The 26,284-nt window shown below is 39.0% G+C and overlaps 1 protein-coding gene across 2 annotated transcripts in view; it reads left to right on the top strand.

Moving 5' to 3' along the window:
* Positions 1-26,284, top strand: part of CAMKMT (calmodulin-lysine N-methyltransferase) — a 410,220-nt gene that overhangs the window by 338,591 nt on the left and 45,345 nt on the right. For both annotated transcript variants that reach the window (XM_061155491.1, XM_061155490.1), the window contains exons 4-7: positions 12,150-12,210; positions 14,162-14,216; positions 15,277-15,340; positions 23,082-23,148. In XM_061155491.1, coding sequence (XP_061011474.1) covers positions 12,150-12,210; positions 14,162-14,216; positions 15,277-15,340; positions 23,082-23,148 — 247 coding nt within the window. The remainder of the gene's footprint in view (positions 1-12,149; positions 12,211-14,161; positions 14,217-15,276; positions 15,341-23,081; positions 23,149-26,284) is intronic.

Genomic DNA, 26,284 nt, shown 5'->3' with positions numbered 1-26,284 from the left:
CCCTGTATTCATGTTGACCATTTAGACAGGTCCCTGGTTGACCATGCTGAGATGCTCTCCTGTCTGATACTGAATCAGAGAATGAGGAGGATTTAGGATTATCTGACTTTGGGGAATGCCACTGAGCAGTAAAATAAAATAAAATAGAATCATTTCTTTGCATTGTTTACAAGCCACAGCATACTATATCACACTGTAAGTTGCTTTCAAGCTTGTGTTTTCTATTAGGCTTGCCATGTGGTGTATCATGTAAAAGTGTCTAATGGTTACTGTGAAATTAGAGGCTGTCCAAACAAAATTTAAAATCTTAAAACTTTCACTCCAAAGTGTGATAATTCTTAGCTATGCTAGTAAACCGTTTGACATGTGTGGAAACATAATTCAATTTTTTTTTACATCAGATTGTCTTTTTTTTAAAGGTGTGTCTAACAAAATGTGTGACTATATAATAGAGGAGACAGTATTTGATTTTTAATTTTTATGTTTAGTTTCCGCCATGTTCTAGGTCCATTTGAATGTTTGAAAAATAACAAGGTAGTAGAAAAAATGCTTATGTGAATCCCTGTGCTAACTGCATTGTTTTACTTATATTTTTGTGTTTCATCTTTTCCCCTGAAGAGTGAACTTGTTGAGAGTAGGAAATGTGGTCTCAATATCTAGCCCAATACAGTAAATAGTAAGGATTCAGTAAATATTTGTTTGAATGAATAATTGAATGAAATCACATTTAAATGAATTACTTCCACTTTGAAGGGAACCAAATAACTGCCTCTTGGCTTACTCTTGTCACAGCCCTTGTTTTAGGATGGCCTCACAGTTTGGACTAGTTTTTGTCACTGCTATCATTCAGCTATATATACTACCATTTCAAATCCATAAAAGTGTTTTAAAAAAAGAGAAATTGTTCATGTTTCAAGACCTATTAGAATGCATTTTCAAATATGTCAGACACATCTTTGTTAAAATTAAACCAGGGATTGGTTTTGAGCGAATAGCCCTATATCCTTACAGATGCTGTGGATGGATGCATCTAAGCTGCTTATTATATTGATGGGTTTTGCTGCTCTGCAGCAAATGAAAACAGGCAGCTGCTTCCTCCATCAAAGCAAAAAGCAGCCTGAGTTTTTATTAACCGAGTGTTCATTTCTTCTATTGCCAAAATTCTTACACAAAACAAAAGAGCAGTTTTAGCACATTATTGCTTAACTAGACATGAACAACTGACAGCAAGTGATAAGCCTGTCTGCTTTTCACAACTGGTAATCATTTTTGGAATAGATGTTTTAATATAGTTGAATATAAATTTTGTAATTTACATCTACAATGGTACGTAAATTTATAGATCCAGTTTGTTGCAGGAGAATGAAGGCTATAATCACAAAAGGCTTTTCCCGGTGTTGTTTAATTTTTAATGACTATTTGAAAACTGGGGAAGGAAAATGAAATAAAATTCATTTCTTAAAAAAAAAAATACAAAAAGGTGTTAAAGACAATCATACAAGTTGGTTGAAGCCATTTGTAGATGGCCCCGACAGAGCAAGACCCCAGTGTTTACAGCCAGGACGTGCTTCGCACTCCATTTCCACATTAGTTGCAGTGAGCTGCCCGAGCTCATGCACCAGCAGAAATTTCTGGAGAGCAGACCATCATGTTTCCTTCATATCAATGAATAATGATGAGCAGGGAGACAGGAAGGACAAGGCCTTGGCCATTTTGCACAGCTGAGATCCCCAGCCAACTCTCATACTATTTCATTGGGTTTTGTTTTTTTCAGGTACCTGAACATTATACATTTACTTGCAGCTAGAATAGCAGAGAAGGGTTTATTTAAAGTGGATTTAGGCTGTACCTCAACAACATGTTGCCTTATTTATCAAGTCAGTTTGCTGAATGGTGTGTTAACGTTTTGGAACTTGCTAAAGGCAATTCCTGCTATAAGAAGGGGACATAGTGCTCTTCATTCTCCTTCCTAAGCGGGGGAATTTGGAACAAAAGGCTGTTTTGAAATGCTGGGATGGGTGTCTTCCAAACAACACTGCTAAATAAACAAGTTATGTTGCCTAACTAGCCTAATGCCAGGGCCATTTAATAAATGTACGTTGTGGCTTTGGCATCTGTGGCACGCACCTCCTAAATACCATTTTCTCTCCAGGGGGCACTTTCATAAATGCACAGAGCATGCACTCCACACGGAACACAAGGCTTTCAATTTGTTTGGAATTCAGTCACAGTGTTTACCGAGAAGTGAGATAAAGCTGGACCCCAAAAAACAGGAAGCTACTATAGAAATCAGATTCACAGGTAACTCAGGAAGGATCACACCCTCCTTACTCGCCTTTAGAGTGCCATGTAACAAGGGTGTGTCTGTGTGGGTGAAGTGGTTAGATACCTAAGATAAGGAACACTAAAAATTATTTCTAATACTTTCCTCTTCGCTTCACTCTATTTGACACCTTATGGCTCTTACATGATGGTCCAAGACACAACATATCCCTATTTTTAAAAGTGTGATTCCACCCTGAGGACCCTGAGCATCTTGGGGAAGGATGTTACTTGGAGTAAAACAGGCGATGAAACTTTTCCCTCTTTTGTCTTTTTTTTGGCGGGGGGGCGGGGGTGGGGGGGTGGCGGGGAGGTCTGTGGGAAGGATGTGCTCTTTCAGGGAGAGCCCAGGCGGGGTTTCCCTGCTGGTAGGAGCTCTCTGGTCTGATTTTCTGGGTCTACCTTTCCAGAAATGACTGTTCTCACTTTCTGACATCCTCTCTGACCAATGGCGATGTAGCATTTACTCACCTAGAGAGCTCCTGCTGGGAGATGTTCTTCTACCTGTGCTTTGAGACTGCAGGAGAATTTTTTCTTCCCAAAAGATAGTTATTCTGAGGGAGAGGAAATATGTTTGAGGGGGAAAACACAGCATATATCTGAGAACAGTGCTCAGTACTGGAAAAGGAAAAGTTGGACTTGAGAAATTTGCCTGGGTTAAGTAAATAAAAAGCTATCACAGCTACAATATATAGATGTAGAGTAGTTCTTTTCTGAAGCTGTGAGATTTAATTAACAAAGGCAGTTCTAATTTTGTAAAAGTGGATGTGTGATGAAGACTTGATCTCTAAGGTGATTTTGAATGCTTTCTAAAATCCTTTGAATCCTTTCTTGGATTATAGTACAAATAAAACATTTTAACCAACCCAACTTCAACCTAAAATGTTGTAAAGTAAAGCTCACTGATGATTTTATAGCTTTCGTTTGGAAATGCACAAATGCCATGATCTATAGCTATTAAAGATGGAAGAGTCCTCAAAATCAATTTGACCCTTCCAATTTATTCTTTTTTTTAAAAAAGTTATTTTATTTGTTGGCCGCACTGGTCTCCATTGCAGCGCACAGGCTTCTTGAGCTGCAGCACATGTGCTTTCTAGTCACGATGTGTGGGTTTAGTTGCTCCACAGCATGTGAGATCTTAGTTCCCTGACCGGGGATCTAACCTGTGTCCCTTGCATTGGAAGGTGGACTCTTAACTGGACCACTAAGAGAGTCCCAGACCCGTCCAATTCATTCTTGAAACTAGATCGCTGAATATTCATTAGAAGGACTGATCTGAAGCGCCAATACTTTGGCCACCTGATGAGAAGAGCTGACTCATTAGAAAAGACTCTCATGCTGGGAAAGATTGAAGGCAGGAGGAGAAGGGGACGACAGAGGATGAGATGGTTTGATGGCTAAATGGACATGAGTTTGAGCAAGTTCCAGGAGATGGTGAAGGAAAGGGAAGCCTGGCATGCTACAGTCCATGGGGGTCTCAAAGAGCCAGACATCACTAAGCGTCTAAACAACGAAGAGCCCAAATATGATTTGTCCAAAGTCCCAAAATTAGTTGTTAACTGAGCTCTGAGAACCAGAAACGAGTTCTTTTGATTGCTGAGCCAGTCACCAGGGTTGAGGCAATTAGTGTAGTGATTAAAAGACTGGACTTTAGAAACTGAGTAGGTGGGCTCAAACCCTGACGCCATTTAAACCTTATGTGCTTTGGTGTACCTCGCTGTGCCCCTTAGCTGGCCGTAACGATGGTACATATCTTATGGGGTTGTTTTAAGGATTAAATGAGATAATACATATAAAGTACACAGCTCAGTGTTTGCCCGGTAGTAAGTGTTCAAAAAGTAATCCTAACAACAACAGCAACAAACACTGATTGCGTTTGCTTGGTCCTCTTATAGCTCATTCAATCTTCATGTTACCAGAATCCAAGCGCCTACTGCTGGTCGCACAACAGGGCGATAAATCAATAGACAAGTTGTTGGGGCAAGGAATTGAAACTTTATTTAGAAAGCTAAAAAGCAGCTAGAGAAGATGGTGAACTAGTATCCCAAAGAACCATCTTCCTTGAGTTAGAACTCAGTCTTCCTTTATACTAAAAGGGGAGGAGGTGTGGTTGGTTGTTGCAAGCTTCTTGGTCTCTAAATCCTTTGTTCTTGTAGCTGTCCAGGTAGGTTAGGTCATCATGTTCCTATAAACCTCCAACAGGACAAATGTTTTTCTCTGCAATTTTTTATTTCTATATGAATGGGAAAGAGTTATACTTTTAAAAATCAGAGCCTTGAAGATAGGTTATACTGTATATATCAGGTAGTTGCCTATACATTATAGGCAACATTTTTAACTTGTAGCAAAAGCAATAAAATACAAAGATTAAAGTAAAAGAAACAGATCCAATTTGGAGGCAGATTTGTTCTTCCCTATTACACTCTCATCTCTACTTACAATGTAGACAGTATTATTACTACCAGATAAGGAGGTGATGCAAGAAGAGCTTAAGTGACTTGCTAAGGTCACAAAGCTAATAAGCCTCAGAGCTGTCTTCCCAGTCCTTTGCTGTCTGCATCAGTGGAACCGTGGCCGTGGCTGCGGCAGCAGTGTATTCCTTTTTCTCAGCAGTGCTGCAGCGTCTTCCTGGTCCTGTCTCCACTTCTCGTTCGTCACTTAGTTGATTTTGCAGCATCTGCTCTAAAACTGACCATCAGACTGAAGGCTGAGGTCTGGGGAATGAGCGCCAAAGACTTTTCCTCTCCCTGCTTCAGGTTTATGCTGGAGCTGGGGCTCCTTTCAGCTTTCCCTTATTTCATAATCATCAAATTAATAGGTATCTGAATTAAAATTTAAGTTTTAAAATTTAATGCATTGCTCATAAAATCACACCTATAAACCAACCCAGTGTGTAGTTCTAGAAGAATATATTGTTGAAATACCTGGGCAATTTTTTGTGTCCCTTCACTTCCACATGCTCATTATCTATATCAGTTGGCTTCCCCGGAACAGAAGAAAACTGCAAAACAATTCATTTGGCCCTTGATTTTGCAATCTAGTGGAAGGCAGTATAGCACAGAGGTTAAGAATAATGGCTTTAGAACAGATTACCTGGATTCAAATTCCAACTCAATGGCAAAATATCTGCCTAATTTGAGGGAAGATTTCTCAACCTCTCAGTGCCTCCATTTTCTCATCTACCTTGTGCCTGGCCAGCAGTCAGCATTCAACAAACATTAGAACATCACAGAGCAAGCTTCCACCCACTCACGGTACAGGGCTACACTGGACATCACGTTTCACCCAGATGTACTCGTGTTCTCCGTGATCTGACTCCATACACAGAGGCAGGCTTGCGCTGCATAATTACTGTTCAGAGCAAGTCTGTTAATGGGCCAGAGCAGACAGAACAAGCATTGTCTCTCTCTCTATATATATATGGCATGTATATATATATATACACACACACACACACACACACACACACATATATATGGTATTATATATATAGTATTCTTACTTATGATTGATTTTCAAAGTTTCCTTAGCTGGGACAAATTTTTCCAGAGTTCAGTTTTGGTTTGATTTTATGGGTTGTCCATTAGCAATAATAATCTCCCTGAAAGTATCATAAACATATAATCAAGATTGATAAAATTGCCTGGATAGACAAATGTCAAAATAATAACAAAGGCAAGAGCAGCAACAACAATAGCTAACATTATTTTAACAATTATTATCTCCCAGACACTGTTCTAAGTGCCTTATAGGCATTATCTCATTTATTCCTCACAACAACGGTATGAAGAGGTACTGTTTTTGCTTGTACTTCACAAATGAGAATACTGAGGCATTACCCAACAATGCTGTCTAAAGTGGCAACCCCCCTACCCCTATAGTTGTTTTCTATTTCATTAATGGTTTTTTTTTCACAACATTTATTACTATCTAGAACTACTTTGTTTATTGCCTCTATTAAAGCTATTTGGTCACAGACTTTGTTTTAATCACTGCTGTATCTTCACCTCCTAGAATTGGCCTTGCTTAGTAGCTCAGTCGTGTCTGATTCTTTGCAACACTTTAGACTGTAACCCTCCAGGCTCCTCTGTCCATGGGATTTTTCAGGCAAGAATACTGGAGCGGGTTGCCATTTCCTCCTCCAGCGGATCTTCCTGACCCAGGAATCGAATCCACGTCTCCTGTATCTCCTGTATTGCAGGTGGATTCTTTACCTGCTGAGACATCAGGGAAGCAGCCTGACTGCCAATAATTGTTCAATGAATGAGAGTTAAAAAGTTTAGGTACTTGCCCAAGGTCACACAGCCAGTGAGAGCCAGTATTCAAGCTCCAGAGCATGAGATAAGGTTCTTTATTGTAGCTTTTTATAGCTTGAATCCCCCTCCCTCGCATAATCTTACCCAAGTCTAGTATTTTATGAATGAGCATGCTAATGCTCACAAATGCTACATAACTTCCCAGTACCACATAGATTGCTAGTGGTAGGCCCAGAATCAGACCCCAGACCCCCAGCTGTGTTTTTGTACCATGAATGCAGCCTGAGGAGGAGCTCATATAAAGCTGAAGGAAAATCCTGTATGTATCTGGTATACATCGTCAGCCCAATTCTTCATGCCATAAACTTAAGTCACACTTGACACTTCCCTCTCTTACCACCCCCTTCATCTAATTAACTAATAATTAGTTTGTCAGTATACCTTCTAAATATAGCTCAAATCTTTCCACTTTTCTTCATCTCCACTAACCATCACCCAAGCCACCATCAGCACTGACCTAGGTAACTGTAGTAGCCTCCTCCCCAGTTTCCCTCACCTCCTCTTGCCCCGTTTCAGCCTATTCTCTTCAGAGCAGTCAGAATGATCTAAAATGTGAATCTGACTATACCATTTTGCCACTTAAAATGTATCATTTACTTTAAGGTACAATTTTAAATTCTTATTTAAAGGAGTTTTAAAACATTTATTTATTTATTCACTCTCTTGACTGTGCTGGATCTTTGTTTCTACACAGACTTTTCTCTAGTTATGGCAAGCGGGGGCTACTCTCTAGTTGTGATACACAGGTTTCTCATTGCAGCAGCTTCTCTTATTGTGGGCTCTAGGGCTCGTAGGCTTCAGTAGTTGCAACTCCCAGACTCTAGAGCACAGGCTCAGTAGCTGTGGCACACAGGCTCAGCTGCTCCATGACATGTGGCATCTTCCTGGACCAGGGATCCAACCCATGTCTCCTGCACTGGCAGGCAGATTCCCCACCACTGAGCCAGCCACCAGGGAAGTCCACAATTAAAATTCTTAACATGGCCTTTGAAGCCTATGAAATCTGGCCCCTGAGCACCCCCTTGTCTCATCTTGTCCTGCCTCTTCCTTTCTCATTTATCCTCCAGCTTCTTGGACCCTGTTTGCATTCCTGGAGCATCAAAGTCTTCTCTGCAAAGCTTTATTTCATGGTGCTCCCCTTCTGTGGACCATTCCCTCCAGCTCTGGGCCCCTCTTCCTCCTTTTCTCGCCTGTTCATCCTCTGGGTCTCAGCCTGCCTACTAGTTCTACAAAGACCTGTTCCCTGATGGTCTCCTCCCAGCCTCCCCTCCAACCAGCTTAAGTCCCCTATGATTGGTTCTCAGAAGCACTCTCTATTTTTCCTACAGAGTATTTATTACATTTATAATTAGGCACATTATTTGTGTTATTGTTTGTCTAATAGTTTTCTTCCCTAACCAAACCGAATCTCCAGTGACCTGGCTATATGACTCCCTGCTGATCCACAGGGCCTGAAATATAGTAGATGCCCAATAAATATTTATAGAGCATTCTGTATCTTCTTACAGATTTCCACTCTGAGTTCACAACAAAGCAGAAATGCTTAAGTAAAAGGAGACAGATCATAAACACTGAAAACAGTCCAAGAGGTTTACATACCTGTTCCAGCATGAGCAGCTTTTCATTTTAGTAATATCCACTGGTGGGTTTCTTCTAGAAGAGTCAGTGGTCTAGCTAAGGATGTGCTGGCCTCTCCATTTGAGTCTCAGGTTTGAGAGAGGCCTTGCTTCTGACTTCTGCATGACAGACATGATCACTTAGTTGGGGGAAGGTAAAGAGAGCTGCTGCTTACTTTCCAGATATCAGCAGATCACAGAAAAGCCATGTCTCTGCTCCAAGAGCTAGGTCTGTTGTCATCATGGGGCAAGTACAGGCTGTCAGAGTCAAAAGAGGAGTCAGCAGTGTTGCCCATTGGCTACTGTGTGTCAGAGTCCCAGGACTTGTTTCTAACACAAACTATGGGAAAGCAAGAAGCTCTAGAATGGAAGTGATCTAGAGAGACCCATGTTTGGCTAAAGGCTCATGTCTCTTAATATCTACAGACAGTTAATTTTAGAATTTGTTCAGGCTTTAGGTTAATAACAGATGTGTTTCTTTCTAAATTAATCCCGAAACTTGACATTTAAATTAATTCTAGGGCTTCCCTGGTGGTCCAGTGGTTAAGAATCTGCCTCCCAATGCAGGGGACATGGTTACGATCCCTGCTCTGGGAAGACCCCACATGCCACAGAGCAACTAAGCCCTTGTGCCACAACTACTGAGCCCGCAGTCTAGAGCCTACCGAGTCACAGCCGCTGAGCCCAAGTGCTGCAACTGCTGAAGCCCTCACTTGCCTGGAGTGTGGGCTCCACAACAAGAGACGTCGTCACAGTGAGAAGCCCACACACTGCAACGAAGAGTAGCCCCTGCTCACTGCAACCGGGGAAAACCCATGTGTTGCACCGAAGACCCACACTAGCCCAAAATTAAAATAAAAAAAAAATAAATCTTTAAAAATTAATAAAATAATTCTAAACTAGCTACTTCACAGATGACAAAAAGCTGGTTACATACCTCAAATGGATCACATCACCAACCTTCCCCTTCATCACATGTGAAAGAAATCTCGTACTCATTAGCAATCACCCCTCATTTATTCTGGACATTTAACATAAATGGAAAAATAAAATATGTAGTCCTTTGTGTCTGGCTTCTTCCTCTTAGCATAATAATGTTCGTGTTCTATCCATGTTGTAACATGAATCAATGCTTTATTTCCTTATATTGCCAAATAATTGTCTATTACATGGATATACCACATTTTATTTAGCCATTCAGTAGTTGATAGACATTTAGGTCGTGTCCACTTTTTAGCTGTTATGAATAATGCTGCTGTGAACTTTTGTGTACAAGTTCTTGTGTGGACATTTTTTTCTTTTCTCTTGGATACATACCTAGGAGTGGAATTGCTCGGTTATATAGTAACTCTACATTTAACTTTTTGATAAACTGCTAGACTGTTTTCCAGAGAAGGAAATGGCAACCCACTCCAGTGTTCTTGCCTGGAGAATCCCAGGGACAGGGGAGCCTGGTGGGCTGCCGTCTATGGGGTCGCACAGAGTCGGACACGACTGAAGCGACTTAGCAGCAGCAGCAGCAGACTGTTTTCCAAAACAGCTGAACCATTTTACATAATTTCCCCACAACCTCACCAACATTTGTTATTGTCTGACTTTTTCAATATAGCCATCCTAGAATGGGGTGAAGTGCTATTTCATTGTGGTTTTGATCTGTACTGAGATGACCTAAAAGTTTAACAAATAAGCAAAAATTAAAATCCCTCTCTGGTCAAGGTTTTGAGGAAATAAACACTCTTATTAGAGTTGTAGCTTGGTACAGTTTTTGGAGGGGCAGTTTGATATATCAGAATGTGAGATGTACTTGACTTTTCAACAGATTTTCCATTTCTGGGTATTTGACCTAAGAAGAAAAAAATTATATGTTGGGGGAAAAATGTGTCTTTATTGTACCACTGTTTATAATATCATAATATCAAAAACTTAGAAATTAACTGAAATGTCTATCAAAAGGAAACTGGTTAAATAAACTATGGTGCAAACATGAAATATTTAGGCAGTCATTAAAAATGATGCAGGTATAGTATATTTTTATAATCATGGCAATCTATCCATCACATACTTAGTGGGGCAAAATGAGATTATTGAATACCTCCCTGAGAAGATCCCACCCGTGTAAAATGTCTTTATGCCTAGAGAGATTTTTTTGGAATGATGTCCAAAATGTTAACAGTCATTATATACTAGTGGTGGAATTTTAGGTGATTTTTAAACTTTATTCTTTGAACTTCTCATATCTAATTTAGTTAAAAATCAACCTCTATAATTTTTAAGAGAAAATTATAAAACTGTTTTAAAAGACTATGCATTTTAGAAATCACATTTTTGTTCTTAATCAAGGCTTGAATTTTAGTTAAATATTCTTCCCCATCATTATTTTTTAAATCCTCAAAACCACCTACTAAAGGCATAAAGAAACTTATCATTGTGGTGATTATATTCACTTGATGTGGAAAACTGTCTTGGGCTCTTCCTTCAGAGAATTTTATTATGTGTTTTAATCTTTATAGAGTTCTTTTTGTGTGGAGGTATGCCAGGTATTAGGGCTTTTGGGTAGTGCCAAAGCTAATGATTAGGATCAGGTCAAAAAAGTTCTCCATGTGTTCTGATTATTAGGATAGTTGTTTGAGGTTCACACTCTCTTCCACTCTTTTATCCCTCTTTGCAGGAGAATAACATTAACAACAATTTTCTTTTTCTTTGAGCTTGTTATGAGTTAGAAATTGTTTTAAATACATTTCATATACTTTACTCGTTTAATCCTCACAGCAATCCTGTGAGGTTGATATTACAATAATATTATTTTACAGATAAAGAAACTGAGGAACAGAGAGGTTAAGTAACCTATCTAAGGTCACTCAACTAGGAAAGGCAATGCTGGGGCTGGAGCCCAACTGAGTTTGGTTCCTAAGTACCTGTAATTGTAACTGCTACACTCTGCCTCTCTGACTTCTACTAAATATAACTCCAGACACTTCATGCTGGTTTATTTTGTTTCTCCCCCAAATTGTCATTTCTACCAGAAACGCCAGGGAGACTGAGCTAGTAAGAACAGGTGACGGGACTTTTCTGCAACAAATGTTCTACAGAGTTGTTTCTTTGCTGTTTATTAATATATGTATACCCATTGATTCTCTCAGCATTTTACTTACCATTTCTTTGACATCATCTCTGAAATACCAAAAGTATAAAGAAAAAAATTAAGAGCACATCCATCTTCTCTTTAAGCAATTCATATTCATCTGTGAAAAACTATTGTTTTCTAAACAAATGATTTACAGATGATGATTTTAGGAAATGCTCTTCCACAGAATTTAATGGGTAGTATTATTGTTAAATTGAAAGATGTACAAAGTTGGTGAAACTTACATTTTTCAATTTTATACTCCAGTTGGATTTTAGTTGAAGAAAGGAAATAATTAGGTGTATGAAAAATGTTAGTATGGAGTCAGACAAGAAAGGTATAATAACCTCAGTCCTGGAAATGATTTTTGCTGAGTATGAGCTACAAATACAGTAGGTCTTCATGATCCTAAAGACTTGGTCAAAATTAAGATTCATTTGTATAAGAGTAAGATCTACCTGAAATACCATTCAAAATTTAACTTTGGATGTTTATAATTTTAGCTGTTATTGTTTTTGCTGTTTTGTTGTGATTGAAATCTAGTAAAAATTATTTAGGATATTTTCCTGGGGGAAAAGTTATAATCCAGAACAAAAGAAATGCATGTGATATGACGTTACTAGTAATAATTATGTTAAGTTTGATTCAAGTTGAAATCGCTTATACTGAACATTATTTTTTAAAAGGCATATCTTAAGAGCATGACTACAGAGAGTGGCTACAGAAGAAACTTCTGTGATCAAAAAGTCTATATCCTCTTGTGTTTTCTAGGCATCTGGCCGGCTGAAGAGGTTTTGGCTTACTACTGCCTCAAGCACAGTGGTATATTCAGGTACAAAGCTGCACTTAAAAATTTGTTTAGCCCACTATAGGTACTGTATCTACATGTTAACGATCACCATGATTACATTCTTCAGATTAAACTGTTAAATGTATATATAAGAAAGGAAGAAAGAAATGAAGGAAGGAAAGGAGGGGGAAGGTCATGGTGAAAACATGTTGCTTCTGAAAAAGAAATCTGAATTGCCTTTGGGTACTAATATTGCACAGCAAGCTTTTTGCCATGTGTCAAAGGCTTTTGATTTCCACTCAAGGCATTTTATTTCACTTTGATTTTGGGGAAACGAAAGTGAAGCTCCAATCAATCCTTACTGATTGTAAAGGTCAAAAAAAAAAAAAAAAAAGACATTCTTTAAAGTTCTGCTAGGAAAGTCACTATGGAATATTTGATAAATAAATACCCCACAGCTATTATTTAAAGATGCCATCCCATCCCTTATTTTAAAGTAACAATATGTACTTGTAAAATATAAATTACCATTACAGATTCATGCAATGGAAAAGAATGTTTTCAACTGTGAATGTGCACTATAGATTAAACCGTGGACGGGATTACAAAAAAAAGAAAAAACTCCTTTTAAAAAAAATGCTGAAGATGTTTGGTAGACTCAGAAAATATGGGTTTTTTTCATTTCCATTCTCATTTTATAAAAGTCATCCAATATATGCTTCCTTAATAGTCCATTATGATTCCAGACAAGCCATTAGTGATCATTTTAACAATATATACTTACAAGATCAGGTGTATGTTGTAACAATATGTATTTACAAGCCTGGGTCAATAATATGTAGTTTTTGAAGCTCTGTGGGTCCATATTTACCAACCAGTTTCTAATTGCTTTGAATAACTAAATACTCATTATGTGTATTTCAGAATACGAATGTCCTGGCTTGGCTTCTTCTTCTTTTCCCTCTCTTCTCACCTTTCCCTCCCTTGATTCTCTCTGTCCTTTTTTTTCCCTCTTGCTGAGGAAATAAACTTCCCAAATTGGGGAGGAGAGACAATCTCTTAAGAGTATAAGCATATAAAGTAAGAACAGGGCACTATTGAATTGAGCCTCAGAGCTGCCCTAGAAGTCTGGCATTTGCTCATCTCACTGCGCTTAAGCTTGCCTGGAGCTCCAATCAGCAAGCAGTGGGCCAGAGCAGGAATGTCACACGTTGAGGGCTGATATTTAGGCACAAAGAGGAAGGTAAGTGCAGAGTGCCACCCCAGACTGTCAGCTTTAACTCTGAGCCGCTTTACTTTGGAGCGGTCAAGTCGGAGCCCAATCATTCCTTGAGCCTGGGTTTGCTGGCTTAACCATATTATGTCCCCACATTGTTTATTCACTGTGTTGTGTTGGGGTCTATTGTTATTTAAGTGTTAATTGCTAAATGTTCCTTGTGTAATTGTTCTTTATGGGGGCTGTTCAGCTTTCCAAAATACTGCTGTTTGTTTTAGATTTTTTTTTTTTAATTCAAGATTGCATGTATTTGTGGGTGTGTGTGTTGTGTGTCTTTCACTATAATATACGTATATACACATTCACATATATTCTTCATTTACTTGTCTAACTGTTTTTGAAGGAATGAATGTGGATTAACAGTGTTATCCTTTCCTAACAATTATCTTTCGCTACTCTAGCTAGTTTAGTTCTAAAAGACAGCGCCATTGACAGGGGAAAAAAAGGGAACCTTCTCAGATTTTTCAGCTCAGCGGTGGTAATGTTGCAGTGAACACTAATGAGGGAACCCCCACTGGTTTGCCTGCTTTGTGACTTTTCTATTTCATAATTATTTTTAAAACGCAAAACGACATGAGGTAGCCTCGTCATGTCTCTACAACTTCCTGGTAGCGCCGTTCTTACTGCAGATGGCAATTTGTTCTTGTAACATATATATCTCTCTGCCCATTTTCATCTCATTTGTATGGGTTCTACCATTTCTTTTCTCTCTTTCAGGGACCTTGCTGTGTGTGAGCTAGGGGGTGGCATGACATGCTTGGCTGGGCTCATGGTAGGTCTTTTCTCAATTCCAATCCCATTCAGAGAGAGGAACAAAAGGAAAAATGTTCCAGGGCCTCCAACTGCTGGGTCAGAGAACCGTCAACAGCATCAGCTGCGGTCAAGCTGCCGGGTCTTGAGAGACCTTCTAGATTGACTTACTTTCGGATCATATTGATTTTATGGTTGCCTCGATGAGCAGAAACATTTTACCTCAGTGTAGTCAATATCGCTTGTTGTGACATTCCAGGCCTCGCACAGTCTTTCTGCGCCATAGCAAAAGCATTTTTTTTTTTTTTCAGATTATAGTCCCATTTGCTAAGATACAGGAATAGCCCGGCAAATCACAGTTGGAGCACCATGATATAGCTGCTAATGTTTTGCCTGCATTATTACACCAACAAACATGATCCAGAGCGCTCAGTAATTAGATTCTTTTGAATTAGATTGGCCATTCAGGAACGTCGTTCCCCATTCTCTGGGTTCTGAGTCATGTATTCAGGAGATATTATGTAGCAGCACAGTGCATTAGACAAGTTTTTATGTCTCTACAAATAAAAGCATATTGTTACACTGATTGGCATTTGACAAACCTGTCGCTCTTACACAATGTGTCAGGGTTACAGCCCAATGTGCGAGCATGTCAAAGCTCACAAAAAAATTACCCTCACAAAGCCATCTGCCTGCAATGCAAAGTTATATGAAGGGCATCAGGCAGTCAGACAGAAGCAAGCTGAAAGGCAGAGTGACAGCCTTGTATGATGGCTCTACTAGATAAACAGAAGCCCACAAATGAAAGCCTCTCAGAATACCATCATCCGCTGTCACAATGCAATTACCGAACAGAATGATAGCAAGATAGAGGCTCCCGCAAATGGAATGATAAAAGTATTGACTGATTTGATTGAATGATTAAAATAATGCAGACATAAAATGAAAAAAGATTGAAGATTGTTACAGAGAAATAGGTGAGGAAGCATGATACTGAAGGCTTGTCACTCCTGTCTTCACTTCCACACAGACAAGCATATTTGCTCATTGTTTGCTGTGCCCCCCCCCCTTTTTTTTTTCAGGTTGCTATTTCTGCAGATGTCAAAGAAGTTCTGTTAACTGATGGGAATGAAAAGGCCATCAGAAGTATCCTTATTCAGATAGAAAACGGGCTTGTTGTGCTCATTCCTTTTCCTCGGCTGAGTAACAATTGATATAAAGAAAGACAGCATGGGGTATTAAAAGAGAGTTCCCCCCAATACAAATGATAAGTAATTAAGAAAAAGTAGAAATATATGACATTCATTGCATATGACTATGTTTTGTTTTGCTTTTTTGATTTCGGTGGGTTTTTATACTTATTAAAGGAGCTTATGATTTGTGGACCACTCAAAGCAATAAGAACATTTGTTTCATAATAATTTTCAAGCATTCTTGTCCTTTTATTTTTATTGAAATTTGCCAGGATAAAATAAATGACTTAACATTTATTATATAGGCTGTTGCTTATAAAAATTAACTTCCAGCTTCATGTTCCATTATTACCTTTCTTCCGTGTGGACCATGGAATTGTGTACCTACTCTAATTCCTGAGGAGTCCCCTGTATCTCCCCACTGGAAACAGCTATCAGTTTTTCATTATTTCCTTTTATTTAGGATCATAAAAGCTATCTCTCTTTTTTTTTTTTCTGCTATGCTATTACAATTCAAACCCCATTATATTAGATTATGCTTTACTAATATGTACACAGAGTTCATGAAAATTGAACTGTACTTTAACTAAAAAGGCAAGCATAATTTGTGGCTCCTTTAGCAATCGAGCTGATTTGTTCAGGGGCAGTTAACAGCCTTTAGAAACTGAGAGGAAAGGTGGAGGATATATTTGCTCTGGATTTTTTGGTGTGCTTTCTCTTTACATTACGAAAGAGGCAATCTACTTATTTGAATTTTAGGCCCCTAAAATGCCAAAGCAGTGTTGGTTTTTGTAAGAGGGAAGCATCTTACCTAGATCCTATTTTTGAATTTTCTTTTTCTACCTCTGCTATATGATTTTTTGAAAATAAAATTTGCAGCCGCTCTGTCAGCCTCCTCACACAGGAGGAAGGAGGTACCAGAAGCACAGAAGCTAATATTGTTCAGCGGCACTTGTGTGCTCTACAGAGTCCCACCCAGCTAATTGCCTGGCAGACTTAAAAAAAAAAAAACCAGGAAGGAAAAACAGCCAATCACAATCTTGGCCTTTCACACAAGGGAAAGAGATCACAAAAGGTGCTTCCTATTTTAAAATGCAGGATTTTAATCATGATCTTCAGACTGTCGCAAGTTTCCCAAAATATTCCTGAAGATAAGCGATGTTGCTTCATTCACTCTGCTTTATTCTGAGTTCTTCCCTGCACTGTATCATTTCACTCTGCTCCTCCTCCACAAGTCAGGGAACACAGAAAGCAACAGGAAGTCAGGTATGCTGGCTCAGCCCCAGTGGATGTTTTTTGGGGGGAGAAAAAGCAGGATTATTGGGGAAGAAGAGGTCATTTTAACCACAGAAACTTCCAGATTGGGCCCAGCAACCTGAGGTTTTTCTCAAGTCAGCAGGTGTCTTATTCAATAGCATTAGAAACCGATTAGAACTTTTATCAAACTATGGGAAGCATCTGTGGTCAGTATGTAAATTTAATTGTACTAAAATTACTGTTGAGCTAAACTACAGAGCTTCCAAAGAAGGGAAGCCATGCTTTTGTCATTAATTAATGCACCTTTGCTTTAAACAGCAAAGATGCCATGCCAGCTCTTGAAATCAGAGAGGAAATCTCAATTCTGTATTCACTCTGCCGGCCTTTCAAAGAAATGATTGGTACAGCCCCCTCCCAAGAAAATGGATTTTTAACATTTGGTCCTCCGAAGCTCGGCCCTGAGAGTGCTGTATTGTGCTGCGTTTTACAATGGGTTTAATATAGCAGGGTGCCAGGGGGCAGGAGGGGAAGAACTTTACAACGCAGATAAAGTGGGTCCTTTCAGGATGCAGACCAAAACTGGTAGCCTGTTTTATTTCATCTCTTAGGACTTTCCTGGCAGAGTTCAGTTTTTATCATGTTGCTCTATGTTTGTGTGCCTTTTTCTGTTGTAACTAGATCTAATTTTTTTTTTTTAAATTAAGAGAAAAAAGCATGCCTGAAGCCTTAAAATTTGGCAACATGTTTTTCCTACTTTTAATACTAATGTTATTCTTGATTTACTAACAGAGCTTACAACTGGCGTTCATGGTAAGCTGTTTTACTGAGTGAGGTTAATATGAATGAAGTTTTTTTTTTTTTTTTCTATTTTATGTGCCCACTTTCTATGAGAAAAACAAATTCACTGAATCACATACTGTTGATGCATATAGATTGAAACAAACTCATTTAAAAATTACTGTTTACATCTTTCCTTTAAAATTTTAGGAAGCCTAAATTATATAGCAGTTGTAGGATATTATCCAAAAATTACTTTCTAAAAAGTAAAAATGGATGTCAACAAAAAAAGAGAGGGAGAAACATTGCCAGAAGCCAGAAAATCTCTAAGCAAAGCTGCTAATTATTCTTAATGGGCAAGATGAGCACATTAAGAAACAAATGAATACATCAGTGAAATGTAATTGAAAATCGACCTGGCAATTGCACATCACATCTGAGTATTGGCCTGTATATTATTCTCATTATTTAAAAAATTATTTTTGTTTTTCTTGGATCTGAATTGAATGAATCCAACTGAGCCTTACTTCCTAGTCTCCTAAGCTTCTAAAATTCTGATTTTTAACCTTAAAAAATAGCATTTTCTGATATTTCCTATCTATCATCTATTATTTCTATTTTTTTAGTACTTGAGGCAATGAATGGAGACATTCTGAATCTTTATATCACAGAAGCATATCAACCAGTTGTAAGCTTATTTACTGTCTCCCTAAAACATATCAAATGGATTTGGCTATGTCTTCTAGAGCTCTCTACCTTGAACCTGGAAAGCTAGATGTGGATTTGAAATTTATAAGCAGAGATATCTGAAAAGAGATTAAGACTTGAGGGATAAGGGAATGTCATAAGTCCTAAATATTTTCTCAGACTCATCGTTAGATGTCCCAGAGGTTCTCCTTGATCCTTAAACTGCATTACTGGGTCTAACCCATAGCCTCCCTAACTGAGAGCTGCCTCTCCCTTCAGATGTCATCTTATCTGTACCCAAAGGGGAAAACAAAGGCTAAATTGGAAATAAGAGCATTTGGTTCATCCAGTTTTCAAATTTATCCTGAAATCATATGAACTGTGTTCTCTTTCCTTGGGCACAGCCCTTTTAGTGTAATAAAGAAACATCCAAGTGCCCTGAGATAATTACTCAATAAAGTCTGTAGTTGGTTTGACAATGACACAAGAATAGGGGAGAGAAGTGGTATACTGAATTATTATTGATGCTAAGACCTTTCCGAATTATAATGAACAAAAGTACAACACCTCAGATGAGCGACCCTCTCTGGTACACTCACTAATTTGCCCAACAAAAGGACCCTGCCTTGACACATCCTTAGTGAACATCAAGCAGGTTATCTGCAAACTATGGCAATGCTTGATAATTCTGCCTCATGCTCCTAACCCAAGCATCTTATCCCCACAGTATGCACAGTCTAGATCATGATCTTGAGCTTCAATTCTCCAAAAATGAATAAATCCCCTGTGCATTTTAAAGGAGATACCCCTGGCTTACAATATTATTTTATTTAACAGACTCCCTGACTTAAATAATTAATAAATTAAGCTTCATGTGGACTGTGTAGCCTGTGGATGGTTGAGGAGTCATCCAGCCTATCATCCTGCGTCCAGGCCACTTCCTCCAACATCAGGGTCAGCTCTTCTTCTATATACTAGATAGTCCAAAGTGCACTCTGTGTGCCTCACATTGGGTAGGATCTCAACAAATAGCTTTGAAAATTAAATTGAAAGTAACTAACAAATGAAGCTAAGTAATTAATTAAATGAATTAAGCTACTATTAACTGCATGACATTTCAAGTGCTAAAGATACTGCAGTGAACAAACAGACCAAGTTCTGTTCTTGGGGGACACAGAGTATACTTTGGCTAGAGAACGTTTATACACGTGAAAGACACTGAAAATCTACAGGGCAGAAGTTCTTTGATTCCTTCCAGTTACTTAAATCCTACAATTAAAATGTTCATATAATTAGTTTTGAGCAACAGAGAAAGAAAATAAAGCTTACCTGCCAAGCCTCACTCTAGTTACCCTCCTCAGCCTCTCATCCCTCCAGAGCTTTTGCCTGAATTATCGAAAAAGATAATGAATTAACATGATTTAGGCACCTGCTATATGTTAGGCACCTACTATGTGGTACTCCAGTGAGCCTATAAAATAGGTACATTATTCCTATTCCTGAGATGGAGCTCAGGGAAGTTATTTTACCCAAATTCACATAGTTACTAAGTGTCAGAATGAGCACTGGAAGTCAGGATCATTTGACTTCATAGCTTCCCCGTCACGTTCATTAAACTGTTCTGTTTCACCGAAAACTAGAAAGATTTTATATCATCTTGCACTGGAAGAGAAGACTTCTCATCTATAAACGTAACAGTTGACATTGCTAACAGAGTTCAAAGCACCTCTAGATGGTACTCTCAATTCATGAGTAATAAGCACCTTCAAGAATATTTCACAGCCTTTAAATTAGCAAATATTGCCACATCAAGCATTTTTAAAATCCTCCAGAGATCAAAATGAACAGGAATTATCTTATAATTTCATAGCTTCCTACCCTCATCTTTGACATGCAATGAAACTAAAGGTAGCAGAAACCAAGAAAATAATCCTTTGTGAAGCACAGTGTTATTATTATAAAAATACTTATACAATGCCAATTCTCAAAATGTGTATCAGCTACTGATAAACATAATAATCACTAATTGTAGGAGGAGGCTAATATTTTAAACAAGATTTATATATAATTAGCTTAAGTAATTAGTATATAGCATGTAATTTGTATATAGCATGTATATGTAATATACATATATATATATACACACATTTAAGGATAAAAATAAAATAAAGGAAAATTAAGATGGAGCCCCACTCTTGAACTATGCTTTGTTTGAAGAGAAAATTTAGTTCTAGAATCTGGTTTGTTTTAGCCACAAGTGTATATCCTGTATCTCGAGAAGTCCACTTGCCCAGATGAGGAGATTGAAGCCGATTGCTCTATATCTATTTAATCAGAAATCATATTAAGACTTTTTTTGCACCCAGCACCTCCCACTGAAGTCTTCCAGAAGGTAGGTGCATTCAGAGAATAGGATTTGGTCCATGCTGTTGAACACTGTCCTGGACAGATTGACTCAATTTGATTGAATTTCCTTTATTACCCTGAAATGACACAGAAGAATGATAAAATCTATGATTGGACACAGCGCCAACCAGAGGAACCACCTGAAAACCTGACCTAAACTAAAAGGTGGGGTGCAGAATATCAGGATATATCTCTTAAAGCAATATTTTAGTACATGATTGCCATTTTTTTTCCTCTTGGTACTTGTTTTAATATAAAAAACACCTCCTAACCCACAAAATGTATTTCCCTCTCAGTTCTAAAAATAAAGCAGCCTAAATACTGCTGTGAATTTTTTCATTAAAAATTGCTTCTAGAATATAAATACATGTGCTTGCTTCAGCCTGACCACCTGGAATCACAGGCTTATAAATTGTATAAAAGTATATAGTGTTAAGATGTTTACTAAAAATTATTAATAGGTTTTCCAAGTTATATAATTTAACTTCCCTGTGACTATTTCATAAAAAAGTATACCTCCACTAACAAAATAATATGTTTTGCTTGATAGATTGGTCATGTACTCATACGACGCTACAGGTGTGCGGGCACATTACAGCGTGTGGTTTGGATGTCATGGAAACGCCAAGAAGGGTGTGGCCATCATGTGGGGGAGCTTAATCAAAGCCAGTTGTCAGTAGGCTCTTGACTAATTTAGTTCTCAGAATGAAGATGTCAGCTGTCCTTTTGTACAAGACATTTCATTTAGAAGACTTTCCTGAAATACTTTCTTCCCAAAATAGACAAAACCGTAGGCCGATGTATCATTTTAGTTAATCAAAACAAGTAGGCAAATTAGTCTCTTTTATTTTTTTAATGAATGTAATTTAATGGTATTTAATTTGCATACAGGAAAGTTCACCCAGGGGAAAAAAAAAAGTCTGCTTTACAGCACTTTTGTAAACCTCAACAAAGCCCTTCATTAGGAGACCTAATTGATTTTTCCTACCCACTCCCGCTATCACAGTACCTGCTTATTCACTCAGAGAAGAAATGGGTGTGCCTGGTGTTTCAAGCAGAGATTTAGGTTAAAATGTCCCATGGCTCTGTTCTTGCAGGGAGATCTTGGCCAGTGCTTGCTTCCAGCGTTGAGGAAATCTGTTTTTCTGAGCGACAGGGGAACGTCGCTTGTCTGCTCAGTGCTCTCCCCATGAGCCCAGTTCAGTTCAGCTTGCAGCCTTCACTGGAATTATTTTATTTCTTGTTTATTTAAACCTCGCCTTATTCCGAAATAGGGATTTTGAGGCTTCTTACAGGGGCATCACAGACTCAATGGACATGAATTTGAACTCCAGGAGACAGTGGAAGACAGAGGAGCCTGGCGTGCTACAGTCCATGGGGTCACAGAGAGTCAGAAATGACTTAGGGACTGAAAAACAATGCAGGAACACATAGACTATACCATATAAAATAAGCGAGAAAGCAAGGGCAGCTGGCCAGTAGAAGCCAAGCAAACATCATGAAGGCAGGAGGAGGACCAGTACAGAAAAGCCATGGGAGGAGCCCTGTGGTTGTTCAGCTTAGATCATCCATTTGGCTCTGAGGTGCACAGGGACCAGAGCAAAAAGAGAAAGAGGAGCAGTTATAAGATTTTTAGTGTCCAGAAGTTGAAGCAAAACTGGTTGATCTGAGGGCCAATTTTTCCCAGTGTTGAAACCTGACATGACTTCTATGGGCTCTCATGAAGATGGCACTGTGTGATGTAATGGACCAGCTCCTCAAAACATGGCTTCAATAAATATGGCTCTTTTTGCACAAGTTCTTACATGCCAGCAGATGGCCAATGGCCAAACTGTAAGTCTGTAAAGATAATTCTTCAAAGGGCCTTTCACTGAATTGTCTTTCTTCTTCAGTAATTATATATTTTTTTAAATTTTTATGTGGACCATTTTTAGTCTTTATTGAGTTTGTTACAATATTGCTTCTGTTTTATGTTTTTGGGTTGTTTTGGCCACAAGGGATGTAGTATCTTAGCTTTCCAACCAGGGATTGAACCCACACCCCCTGCACTGGAAGGTAAAGTCTTAACCACTGGACTTCAAGAGAAGTCCTGGTAATGAGTTTTCTCTCAAAGATTCTCCATCTTTCTCATTTCACTTTCCCCCTCCCAAGTCTTTCACTACTGGCATTTCTTTAAGGGATTGGGAATACTTCAACTCGGAGAGTCTGAGAAAACTGCCATTGCTGTTCTCACTGACCGAAAGGCTTCCCATGGGGCTTCTAGCTCTTTAAAGCAATCAGGGCCTGGCCTCTGTGGGACAGTCATCTCCCTTGGCCAGTACCTATCACGCTGGGCCTTGTCAAAGTGCTCCCTGAATGTCTATCTCACGGGTGATAAAGCTACAGTCCAGGGAATTAAAAGAGCTTGCCTGTGGCAGGAAAGTCAGCATTGGCTTGCAGAGTCAGTGCTAGACCTGTCTCCCCTTGCCTCACACACTACAAGCTGTTTTCACCCAGCTGATCCCACGTATGACTGGGGGGAGCTGGTTGACAGTCACTGCAGAAGCTTTCTTAACTGTGTCCTGTAGATGTGAGAGACATCATCGCAAGGAATCAGAAGGCTGGTGTGTTTAAGACTGGGAACCTATCAAGCTGGTAAGACACCTTTTTGCCTTGAAACATTCTAGTTAAAACTGCTTTTCTCGGTACTATGGGTGATTATTAAAACGAATAATAACATTTATTAAGCACTTGCTGTGGGTCAGGCGCTGTCTTAAGCACTTTAAAAGTATCTTATTTAATGCTCACAATCTGTAATGAAGCAGGCAGGCATTTTCATTATCTACAAATAATAGATGAGAAAAGTGAAAGACAGCTATGTTAAACACTGGGTTGGGAATGATTTAAGGATTGAGAGCGTACACTGTGAGGTTGGGAGAAGCCCAGCCTGGGACCTCCTTGTGAATGGGTCTGTTTCACTGATGCTCAACCTGGGGGGCGGCGGGGCGGAGGGAGGCAGTTTTCTCCCGGGGACTTTTTCACTGCTATAACTGGGATAAGATAGTTGCTAGTAGAATCTAGTGGAAGGAGGCCAGAGATGCTGCTAAGCATCCTACAGTGCTCAAGACATCCCACCACCACCCGCAACAAAGAAATCTCTGGCTCAAAATGTCAATAGTACCAAGACTGAGAAACCCTGTTCTATTTTATGGTTTCAAACTGGTCTAGGTATTCATTCCCTAAACAGAAGTTTTTCCCTCTTATCGAAACTAGGAGAAATGCTTACCCTCAACCAAAGCAACACCACTATGATGCTACATTTTAATTTTGCCCTCAAGTAATGAATATCCATTTAGTAGTTTTCACAAGAAATATCTGTATCTGTGCATTTTTCTTTTATGTGTTTAACCACAGACATTATTGGGAGAACAGTCTAAGTTTGAAGTAATTCTTTAATTACTGTTAATTCGTCATTCTTTGACATTTTGAGTTTTCTCTGTCTGTAGATGCTTTCCCACCCCCCACTCTGCTCAGCTTGGGGAAAAAAGAAAAGGTGGGTGAACAGCTGCTGCTGCTATTTAATTGCTAAGTTGTGTCTGACTCGTTTGCAATCCCGTGGACTGGAGCCCACCAGACTCCTCTCTCCGTGGGATTTCTCAGGCAATACTAGAGTGCTAATACTAGGGTTGCCATTTCCTCCTCCGGGGGAATCTTCCCAACCCAAGGATTGAACTCATGTCTCCTGTCTGGCAGGTAGATTCTTTACCACTGAGCCATTAGGAAGCCCGGGTAAACAGCAACAATGCTTAAAAACTAAAGTGTAAAACATATGGGATGAGGATATGGAGTAGCAATAACTTTTTTTTTTCTCTTCTGTTAGCTGGTGAGTGTAATGTGTCTGCATTTATTTTTTTAAATGTGGTATTAGAATGTTCACAGGAGGCTGATGGCATGGGGGCACTATGCTCTGTGTTTCTCAAATAAATGAACAGCCAGTTCTGTTTCCAGTAGGTTCAGAAAAACAGCGCTCTATTACTTGGGTGCTCTTCGTTCTTAGGACAGATTTTATTTCTCAGTGCAGACTGCCATATCCTTCAGTGGAGGACTTCATTTTTGGACGTGATTTTCAACCTGGTCTTTTAGTTATCAATCAAAAGCACATTTTCTGTGTTGTCCTCATTTACATTTATTTAATGCTTAAGGTCATTTGTGACCATTTGAGTGTATTTCAGCATATGGAATCAGGGAATAATAGATTTCAGCATCATGCTGTGAAGAGAGATTGTGTTTTTACAAGACATAATGTTGTTTACTGGGTGTTAATAATCACTAATTAATAAACATATCTAGAATTCAAAAATGTTGCATTTTGGTGGAATAAAAATGTCAAGTGTTTAACTTATGGAGTGCAGTAGGATTTTCTATATCCCTTCATAAAATAATGAAGTTACATAAAGAAGCAAAATGTTATTGTTCAACACAGGTTATATGCAAAATGCCTTTGTTGCTATTTGGTGTTCTCAAAAATACTATTTCTAATATATCATTCTGAGATGTACCTGGACGTCTAGTCTATATGTCAGTAGTCATACAGGGACATCCAAGAAGAGGAGATTTTTTTTCTGTCTTTATTTCATATTCATTGTGGTCAGTTTCTTCTCTTTTAACCACTGTAAGCATTTTGTCCAAAGTCTACGAAAGCACTTTGCCAGAAAGCAAGTGAATGAGTCAGTCTTTGAAATGCCTTGATCTTGTATTAAGGAGATACTTGACCACTTAACCTTCAAGAAGCTAAGAGGAAACTGCCAACCAATGATGCAATAATCAGCATCCCTGTGTATCTACTGCTTTCCCACCCATAACCAGTACAATATGATGAAAGCATTAGCTCCATGCGAGACGAAATAAAAGGAAATCATTCACAAAAGAGCGAAGATATAGTTCAATATTCTTTTTTAGTGCCTCAATGCATATGCAGAATTTCTTCTCCAAATTGGAGGTGTTGAATAACAGTAGCGACAGATAGCTAAGAGGTATTTACCATAGCTATAAAGCCCACACGTGAGCCAAATATTTCTGCTATTAAAAAGCACTTCAAAGCTTGACATGAAGTTTGTAACAGCTGAATGTCTCCTGTGACTTCATTTGCAAGGAAGATGTAAAAGCAGAAAGGAAAATCGTGATATGAGAACCGTGAACCTAGGAACTGGTGTTTTAAAAAAAGAACGATAAAGCGACCCAGAAATTTGACAGGCATCCCAAGCTCCTGTTCCCCCTGCCCTGCCAATTGTCTCAGGAACCAGCATTCCTCCTGTGTGACCAGCCTCTTCCTACAGGGCAGACCAAGGTGGGGGTGGGACCCGAAACTTACATTGAGGGTCCTCTTTGGGAGGATGAATTCTATTAAACCTGATTTTGGCAAATTGTATAGAAGCCACGACCATGTGAACCCATCACTAGGGGTCCTTGTGGGCCTGGGAGGGGCCTGTGTGAGGGAGGGGGTTCTCAATGTTTAGGCATCATTAGCTTGACAGTAAATCTACTCCGGCTCTCATAACCACCAGCAGCCTTGCCTAGAATAATGCTCTTGCCTTCCAAACTCTTACTCCCTCTGTTCCACTTTAACCTGAGTGTGACTGTTGCTCACAAGTATGATCACTCAGTTGGAAAGATGTGTTTGCAAAAGCTTGGAAGCTTTAGGTCTGGCTAAAAGGTCTAGGATGCACATTTGTGAAGGATGTAGCCATTGCCTCTCAAAAATCTGAGTATAGTCATTTGATGGTTCATTCAC

The sequence above is a fragment of the Dama dama genome, chromosome 11, assembly GCF_033118175.1.
Source record: "Dama dama isolate Ldn47 chromosome 11, ASM3311817v1, whole genome shotgun sequence".
In the NCBI taxonomy this organism is placed as follows: domain Eukaryota; kingdom Metazoa; phylum Chordata; class Mammalia; order Artiodactyla; family Cervidae; genus Dama; species Dama dama.
Note: the sequence above shows the minus strand (reverse complement) of the source record. Positions and strands in the feature narration are given on the sequence as shown.